At 48.3% G+C, this 9,798-nt stretch overlaps 1 protein-coding gene across 1 annotated transcript in view; it reads right to left on the reverse strand.

Annotated features, from left to right (window-relative positions):
- The window catches only part of ADAMTS9 (ADAM metallopeptidase with thrombospondin type 1 motif, 9), a gene marked incomplete at its 5' end in the record, with an annotated part of 81,696 nt that overhangs the window by 7,167 nt on the left and 64,731 nt on the right, over window positions 1-9,798 (reverse strand). Inside the window, 2 exons of the mRNA XM_009708926.1 lie at window positions 1,501-1,695; window positions 3,206-3,376. Coding sequence (XP_009707228.1) covers window positions 1,501-1,695; window positions 3,206-3,376 — 366 coding nt within the window. The remainder of the gene's footprint in view (window positions 1-1,500; window positions 1,696-3,205; window positions 3,377-9,798) is intronic.

Consider the following 9,798-nt stretch of genomic DNA (forward strand, 5'->3'; position numbering starts at 1 on the left):
CTATCCAAATCGCACCAAAAAACCTGCAGCCTCAAAACCTTCTCTCCCCTCACCCTCTGGAAAAATGGCTAAATCTGCACAAACACTGGGTCATCCTCAAACGGTCCAAATCAAGGGCAATCTTAAGGCTGAAACTGTACAAGTTACTGGAGCAGCTTGTCTGGGCTGGCTGCTGCTGCTGAGCACAGGCTATGGGAGGTGGGAGCACCTTGCTCCCCCTCCGCAACTTGTTCTTTCAAGTACTTGAGAACTGAAAGTCAGCTCTTTCTACAGGTAACAGGTTAGGTGGCCAAGAAAATGATGCTGCTTGTCTATTTAGAAATGATTAGTCTAAGGGAGTGCACCATGAAGGAGATCGTCTTCAATGGCTCATGGTATTCGCAGCTTGGCGTTTCTTCTTTATCAGGTCCAAATCCATAAAACTTAACTAAGGAGCTGAGCAGGACTCTCTTTACTCATCAAAAGTGATGGTGTTTTACATTAAAACCCTTTGAAAATCAGAGATGAGAAGGGTCGTGGCGCTTGGTAGTCACCGGGCTCTTCAGCAGCCCAAAGCAAGGAGAAAGGTCTCGTTCTCTGGAATGGATACTCTTTGCAATGAAGTTCTATTAGCAAGTTGGACATTTTGCACTGAAATTCTGGGGGAAAAAGCCAATTAATTGAGGCTGAGCTCTTTGCTGTAACTCCTCTGCCCTGACTCACAGGAAGGATCTGAAGCTTCCTATGGGGCAGGAGGAACTTCGGTTTCAAACAGCTCTGTCATTTACTGCGACAACTTCCACTGCATTTTGCTTGACTTGACCCTCGTTGCCTTATAAAGTTTTGGCAAATTTCTATGAATGCCTGAACTGGGTTAATAAATCAAATTTATGGGAGAAACACCACATTTCAAAGAATGTCAGAAGGCCAAAGAAGTGAAATGTTATCACCTTCACTAAAATTTGATCTTGTAGTTCAGGCCCCAGAAGAGGCTAAGTTCTTTCCCCTGCCCTGTCTCACTATTTGTAAGAAGGAGGGGGGGGGGGGGGGGGGGGGGGGAAGAAAGAAAAATCCTTCTAAGGCTCAAATTACCAGTGTTTTGGCCTGGTCGTTCCCAAGTCTTGCTCATACACGTGGCCAAGTGGGATCAACCCCTGTTGCCAGCTATCTGTCGATCCCTCTAGCAGGCTTTCAAATCCCTTGTTTTCTGGCAATGACCCCCCTTTCTGACTAAGCATTCAGCATGACCATCAACACTGCCACAAATTTTGGCTACATCTGAATTTTCATGGAGCTCATGACTACTTGTAGCTGCTGGGACTCCCCCATATGATGGGGTTCAGTCTGGAGCATGGAGCCTGACACACACCAGGGCTGCTGCTGCACGAGGGTATTCATTGCATTAATTTATGCAGCTCTTAAACATTCCCCCGCCAAACCTTCAGATTGTGTCCCCGGTGTAAAAAGAAAATAAGTTTGTTCCAATTTTTTCAGTTAAAAAAAGAAGTTTGCCAAACTTACGCTTCCCCAGTTGCCGACGCGCCAGGATGCCGAGATGGGGCACTCCCCGAGGTAGCAGGGCTGGATGTTGGGCGGCTGCGTGCCAGGACAGTTGACCGTGTTCTGGTACCCATACTCGTAGTGGTCCTTCCCGGTGTAAATCTCACTGCAGGACACCAGGCGCTGCCTGTATCCCTTACCACACGTGACGGAGCACTGCAGGCAGAGGAAGCTCCTGTTAGCACTGCACGCTTTGGGAAGGCTGCTCGAAATGGGGAGGAAAAGCAGGCTTGCCAGCTTTTAACATGGCAAGCTGCTCCGCGGGACCGTTAGTAACTATTTAAGTGAGCCATGAGTATTGTGAGTGGCTACGAGTGGGCTGGTGCCTGACACTGTCTTTGAGCACCCAGTTCCTCCCTGTGCTGTCCCCTACAGCTGCTCCAGGACTCCTTACTCCAGGTTGGCTCCTGGGCACATGTTATTTCTCCTCAAGGGCAAAGAAAGGAAGAGAATATTCTTGGGAACTCAGAAATGCCTCTATCATTTGGGTTTTCTTTTTTCTTTTTCCTTTTTTTTTTTTCTTTTGCCATGGGATACAGAGAGAAAGAAAATGGCCAAGACTGACCCTGAATTGCGGGTACTTAGCAGCAACTGGAAGAAAGGGAAGGTTTTCCTTGTGATTAGAAGACAAACAGTGCTTCTGCCCTCCTCATCAAAAGGCTAGGTGGGAGATGCAGAGAGCAGAGCTCTGGCTCTGCGAGCCCTCACCCACCTCTTTGTCCTCATGGGCCCAAGTGCTCCCGGGGGGTCACAGGTGGTGGGAGCGGGCAGAGGGTGTCTGGGCAAGGGGCAGCCAGGCCTCCAGCTGCACAGGCACCCTAATATTTCTCTTAGGAAACCACCCAGGAGACCAGGCTGCTCTGAGAAATTCTCATCTCTCTGCATTTCTCCCCCTTGCACTATCTTGGGTGGCTTGTCTCTCCTCCCCCTCAGTCCTGGCATGTTTTCTTTTTTCGCTTTTCTTGTTCTTTCTTTTTAATCAGTGCTGTGTCAGCAGCTGCCTTGTCATTTCCCTCTGCTGTTCCTCCAAGTGGAAAGTAATCCTTCACTTGCTGCAGAAGGAAACAGGCTGAGATTAGCCCGAGTCCTCCTGCATGCAGTGCCTGCCACAAGCAAAACCCATCTATTTTCCTTGCTGAGCCCTCTCCCAGCCATGAGGGTGAACCTGCTGCCTTTGCTCACACCAGGTCCTTGCTCCTACCAAAGACAGCACCGAGGAAGGACGTGTCCCCATGGTCACATCCAGGTTTGCCTTTCCCACCGGATGCTCCCCGGGACCCTCACACAGCTCACGGGGCCCCGGAGCTCCCTGGGAGGGGATGGGAATAAAACCAAATAAATAAATAAATGAAATAAAATGGCACAAAACCAAAGAGGGAGAAAAAAAAAAGTGCTTTGGAAGAAAATTGCCTGTAGCTAGGACTCTGAGCATGCTGGCATTTAGTCTTTAATATCCTGGTCTTCTTCCACAGCCCTGCTCCTTTCACTCCAGCAGGGAAATTGCACACAGGAACAAACCCAAAACCAACAATTAAACCACGCAGCGCTGCCCTGTCACTGTTCATTTGGGTTGCAATATCTCAGCGAGGTCAGCGGCAAGAGGAAGAGAGCGTGGCCCGGTGCTGAGCAGCACGGTCCCTATGTGGGGACGGGGTTGGGGACTCACCTCCGACCACTCCCCGGTGATCCAGACATACTCGCAGGGCGGCAGCCCACAGCTCTCAATTTCGGGGGGACGTTTGCTGGCATCGCAGTAGCCACTGTTCTGCAATTGCTTGTTCTCATCCACGCAGACCACCTTGCGGTACCGGGATGCCTCCCCGCACGTCTTCATGCACTGTTTGCAAGAAACAACAGCTCATGCAACCCATGAGGGACTTCAGCAAATTAATCCGCATCTGGAGCGAGCCCTCCTCCCAGCAGCCCAAGTGAGCGGATGGCTCTGCGCCCCATGCTGGCATCTTTCATTGTATCATGTGGGGCCAAATCTGAGACTAGGGCCCCGCTGTGCCAGGTGCGGCGGGAGCATCCAGTGACAAACTTTTCCTGTCCCTTGGAGGTACTAACCCAAATCACAGACGTAGGGAGAGAGGAGAAACCGAGGTAGGAGGTACTGGGATGGGGCAGATGTGGAGTCCAGCTGCGATGGAACCAACAGATGCAGGAGTGGGCATGCCAGGCCAGGAGATAGGGCAAGGGGGAAAGAAGGGGGCCAGCTCCCATCATTTCAGCCCCTAGTAAATACAGCTGCTTGGAGAACGACAGCCAAGCCATCCCCCTTCCAAAATACACGTCGTCACACCCTTGGCTATGGCTGATGTGGGAGCAGCCCCTTCCCCGGTCCCTGCCAGTGGGTGAGCAGCAGTGGTGTGCCCTGGCATGGTGTGGGGGCACATCTCTGCAACGGCTGCAGCAGGTTTATTCTCTTTTAAACACTGCCCTGCCTGATATTAGGAGCAACCCATGCTAGCCGAGCACAACTGCTCCTTGGGGGCTTCTGGAGACTTTAAGGATTTGATTCTTTCTCTGCTCGTCCTGGAAAAAACAGCCCGGCTATGAGGCTGTGCTCCTGGGAGTCAGTCTGTGCTTAGAGTGCATCTTTCAAAAAACATGTAAAACAAAATAAATCAGCGTAAGAGCAGCTGTCTGGATAAAACTCTATTTTCTTAAACTTATCATCTGTAATAGACTTCTAACGCTTTCAACTAACTGGATTAACATGGAGAAAAATGCATGAAAATAAGCATTTTATATAACGTGCAGGAAATGTCTTCCCCTAAGGAAAAGGATAAAACATTCAATCAGACCATCCCTATGTGTACAGAAACACCATTTGAAGTCACCTAGGCTTGGAGGACTGTGCCAGTTTAATCTAGAGTCTCACCCTCCAAACACTGTTTCCAGCCTCCTCGAAGCAGCTCCGGCTCTCCTCGCTGGCCCACAATTAGCTGTAATTAGCTGTCAGAACCAAGACTGCAAATTATGTGAGAATTTTGAAAAAGCAGATCAATCTGTGGCAGGAGCAGCAAACCAGGAGAGCCACAGTGAGCACAACATCATGTTGGTAGTAAATATTTAGTAACCGAGCAAAGTGGAGGAGCACGGGGAAGGAGTTGCACCCCACAAAGCAGCATTTTTTCCGAAGGAATAACTTAGCAGCTCTTAGGCAACAGTCAACATTGCAAAATCCGCAGCCTGCCAAAAGACCCCAAGGGCTTTGTGTGCTTTCAACCTTATTTACTCTCTTAGTTTAAGTCCTTGGAGTGGAAGCTCCTTCTAGGTCTGTGCCGAAACACAGTGATCCTACAGGGGCTGGAGGAATTTGCTGGAGTGTGATTTCCCCAGAGAGCAAACAAACTGTGCTATATTTGCCCTTTTCTTCTATCTCCCTATTATATAAGTAAAATCTGAAAGGGGGTTATTGCATGTTGTCCTGGTTTCGGCTGGGATAGAGTTAATTTTCTGCTTAGTAGCTGGTACAGTGTGTTTTGCGTTTAGTGTGAGAATAACCTTGATAACACGCTGATGTTTTAATTGTTGCTAAGTAGCGCTTATCCTAAGGTAAGGACTTTTCAGTTTCCCATGCTCTGCCAGCGAGGAGGTGCACAAGAAGCTGGTAGGGAGCACAGCCGGGGACAGCTGACCCCAACCAGCCAAAGGGATATTCCATACCATAGAGCATCATGCCCAGTATGTAAACTGGGGGAGTTGGTGGGGAGGGGCCGATCGCTGCTCAGGGACGGGCTGGGCATCGGTCAGTGGGTGGTCAGCAATTGCATTGTGCATCATTTGTTTTTTCCTGGGTTTTATTATTTTGTTATATTCCTTTTCACTACTATTATTATTATTATATTTTCATCTTATTATGACCAATATTACATTTTTAGTTTAGTTATTAAACTCTTCTTATCTCAACCCACAAGTTTTACTTTTTTTTAGATTCTCCACCTCATCCCACTGGAAGCTGGGCAGAGTAAGCAAGCAGCTGCATGGTGCTTAGTGGCTGGCAGGGTTAAACCATGACACGTGAACAAGGCATCACTAGGGTACCATCATCACATAGCTTCCGAGTGTTCTCCAGGCACCTTTCAGGGGCAGCTTGAACCCTGACCTTCCTGCTCCCTCCTAACAAAGGACTCTCCAGCGCAGTGGGACCGGGGCCATGGGATGCTCAAAGCTGCCCTTGTCTCTGGTTTGGCATATGCCAGCCTAGCACGTTGTCACCAGTACGGGGTGAATTGTTCCAGCCATCCGCCGCTCATGGCCAAAGGAAGCACCTTGCAAGGCGTGGGAAGAAACAAGGCTGATCTTGTCTCCTCCCCTTAATGTGTATTTAAGCCTAAATTTGCAAAGTATATTGCCTCACCCTTAATTTTAAAAGAGTGAACAATCTCTATGCCATCAACGCATCTTCTGACGTTGAAGAGCTATCACGTCAAAAGCTCATCCTCATTTAAAATCATTAGTTGCTGATGAGAGATTGACACTCTCAAGCACACGCCAGCATGCTTTGGGTTTCTCTGCAAACAACGGTTGTATGGCCAAATAAACCTGAGCCAGCTCTGTGTGTTTTGTCATTATCAGTAAATTAAAGTTTGATTATTTGTATTTTCAGGGGTGACTGGCAATTGAAATAAACCCACTGAGATATTCAATACAGGTCAAAGACAGTGAGACCATCATAAGATAAAGCAAAGAGAAACACTGCAGAGGTTCCAATCAGCCACCCCAAGGTTATAAAACATTATTCATGTAGAAAGTAGACAGTTCGGCTAGCATGAAAAGGCTATTCTTCCTTTTAATACAGTGATAGATTTTGTATGAAATCTCATGTTCATGACTGATCTAAATCTCACATAAAACAGTGGGGCCAGGGTATAACAGCTATTGATAACAAGAGCTGAAAAACAGGTCAAGCATTTGACAGTATTTGTCTCTTTTGCCTCATCTCCCAAATTCTGAACTATTTTCCTGGCATCTCAAATTAAGGACCATTTCAAGCACTTCTGCAACTGTTTTAGAAGAGTAATAATAGTAATTAAAAAACTTCAAAGGTATTGCTTTGCAAAAGCATTAATTGTTTGTTTTTTTTTTTTTAAATCAAAATCTGACACAGAGATGAAATGAAACCCCATGCCATGATCACTTCAAACATGCCTTGGGTAACTCTGCAATCCAAATCAGGTAAGGATGGCACAATTTTCCCCAAATGGCAAGTATCAAAGATTCAAGAATTGCATTGCAGCTTCCAGAGCTGTGCATTGTCCTTCCACAGAGGTTGATATATATAAAAAAAAAAACAAACACCAAAACCTTCTCTCTCCCAATTTTTCCTTTCTCTTTGTGACCTGGCTCTGAGTTTTACTTTGACATTAGCAAGGCCCTTTCTACTGACTTTCCTCTTGCTGGTATAGGCACTGAGACCAGCTAATTAATTGTGATACACCCACAGAGCAATAAATGGTTTCCAATAAGTTCCCTATTCCTTTTCATTGGCAAGACCAATTTTTTTCTAAACAACAACAAAAAGGAACGATAAAAAAAAAACAACACCACTTGACAGATTCCCTTTAAAGATAAGAAATCAAGAACAAGGCAGCGCTGGGATGTTCTTTTACATCCCTCCTTTCATGTCAATTAGGGTTCATTGCTGTTCCCTGCTCAGAGAATACTAACGCAATCTGTGCCTCCTCACTATAAATAACACACGGCCAGTACTTATGGCTGGGGAGAAGGTGCTATTACTTTTTTGCACTGGGTACATCAGAACAAAATAAGAAGTGCTCAGCAGAAGAACTGCTTGGAGTCAGTCAAAGCGGTGAGCTCACATTGGGCATCCTCTGCGTGTTTCTATTAATGGTTATTTCTGGGTGAGGAAACTTCCAGCCCACCCCTCTAGAAAAGCTCCCCCGGGGAAAAAAAAACACCGAAAACTCCGTAACATGTTAAGAATTTCCCCAGTGCAATGGGGAGCCCTGGAAAACTTAGGAAAACATCAGCATTCATCTCCCACCAAGGGCTTGGCAGGGTGGGGGCAGGCAGGGGTCTCTCACCACTGATTTGAAAAGTTGCAAAAATAAGGAAAAGAGAGTGAAAGGATGGGGTACGAGCCGTGGCTTTTCAGGGCTAATTACACCTTTGGGTAAGGACTGCAACTGCACACTGTTTGGTGACCTACTTTGCCACCTGTAAATTTATTAGCTGAAGAAATTTAACGGGCTCTGTAAAAGCGAAAGTTCATGGCAAGGAATTTGCTGGAGCCCCCTCAGCCGTTCCTGTGTTTCTTTTCCAGGCTGGGATGTTTCCATTGGGTACCACTGCGTGGTCAGCTCGGCTTTGCCTCCTGCTGCTTCCCATCACACCTCGGCTCCCTGGCAGGTAGGAATGGGGCACAGTCCCCTCCGGCCTCTTGTACTCATCGCCACGTTACATAGCATTACAAACCCAACCTCCCAGCACTGTCAGGACTGAGGAAATAAAGCTAAACTTGTTTGTACCATCCCCATCAGGCTGAGGTACCATGGGCAGGGGGCTATTAGACAATGTCACACACTGGGCTGCCTGCAGTCTGGGGTGCTCTGTGCAGTAACGAGCCAAGAATGAGCTCGTGGGGAAGGAAAGATGAGAGGAAAGCAAACGCTGCCTTAACCGTGGATTTTTTCTTGCTGTAGCAGAAAAGTTGTGCAGACTCTGCATGCATGAGATGCTTTTTCTCTCATCGGTAAATTTGCTTTTCCTATCCTCCCCCTTTCTTTTTTCCTTCCTTCCTTTCTTTTTTCCTTCCTTTCTTCCTTCTTTCCTTCCTTTCTTCCTTTCTCCCTTTCTTCCTTTCTCTTTTTTCCTTTCTTTCTGTTTTTTAGTGACACAACAAAGACAGGCTGTAGAAGTGTCTGCAAACACCACAGCTTTGAGCAGGAAGCCAGTAATGCCTCTCCATCTTTTGTTACTGGAGTAGGAGGCCCTGTTTTGCATTTGCACCATGGCCTCTTTACACTGTCTCAGCAGAGGAAGGGACCTTGACCAATTTTGTCCCCCTTCAAGACCTCCCTGGGCCATGCAAGAGCAATAGAAAAGCAGCCTGAGTGCCAATGAAAGCCAGGCCCCCGTTGGATCAATATTTCTCCTGCTCCCCGGAGCTGTGCACTGCAGGAGTCAGGGTGACCAGGACCAGGCTCTTATCATGCACCTTCAAAGTCAGTGAGACCTTTCCTGTTCAAAGGGTGCAGGATCGAGCCCCTGCTGCCCTGCCACTGGGGCCAGCAATGGTTTTGCAGGGAGACTGATGGACCTGGTGGGTGTGTGTGTGGGTCTTATGCCCTCTCCATCCCCTGCATCCCCATGGAGGGCCCATGATGGGCAATCCCCTTCTCCCTATGTGACGAGGGCATCCTCTCCATAGGAGCAGTGGCCTCTTCTGCGGGCTCTGTGACACAGGAGTCAGCTCCTCAGAGCTGGCAGCTCCGTTGCCTTTCCCATTTCCAAGGCTGGCAATCCCTGCACCATGGGGAAGAGCCTGTGACAGTGGCACAAGGATGGAGAACTGGGGCAGGACTCTTTCACCCAGGAATGGCTAAAAATGGAACAAAGCCAGAATGAAAAGAATCATTTTGGTGCCTGGTTTGAACTCTCTTGCCAAAACCTGTTGCGCACCCGAAGCCTGGCACAACACCCTGTGGGCAGTCCATGGGAGGGCTCCTCCTGGACCCCTTCCTCCTGCCCGGAGTCCCCTTGTCCTCCTGCCACCCACCAGCCTCGGGCCCACCCATCACCCACACTGTGGGTGAGTTGGAGTAGCTCCTCAACCACTGGAGCAGCGGCTTTAATCCCTGCTCCAGCGTAAGGGGCTGGTTTTGCTGGGGACTGATCGTGGTCACTCAGAAAAGCACCGTCTCCCATGGGAGACCTCATCTCAGCACTGCTCACGGCTTGACAAAAAGTTCAGTGCAAGGAGAGGGCTGTCAGAAGAAGCTGGGGTAACAGGGCAGAAAAGTGGGAATTACCAATGTTCCCCAATTCCTTCAAACCCACGGGCACAGGGCTCACCACTGGAGCAGCGCGGCAGGGCTCAGCCTCTGGGAACAAACCCAAATCCACTCTACCCAAAACCTGCTCAATATTTGCATAGGTCCCAGCCAAACACAGGGCAGCACGAAGCGATAAGTTAACCCTACAGAGGTATTTCTCAGCTCCCCCTTCCAGCCAGCACTCACAAGCATTTCCCTCATTTTTTTTTGCAAGCCCGGGTTGCCACCCCAAACC

This window comes from Cariama cristata, unplaced genomic scaffold (genome assembly GCF_000690535.1).
Source record: "Cariama cristata isolate BGI_N322 unplaced genomic scaffold, ASM69053v1 scaffold15230, whole genome shotgun sequence".
In the NCBI taxonomy this organism is placed as follows: domain Eukaryota; kingdom Metazoa; phylum Chordata; class Aves; order Cariamiformes; family Cariamidae; genus Cariama; species Cariama cristata.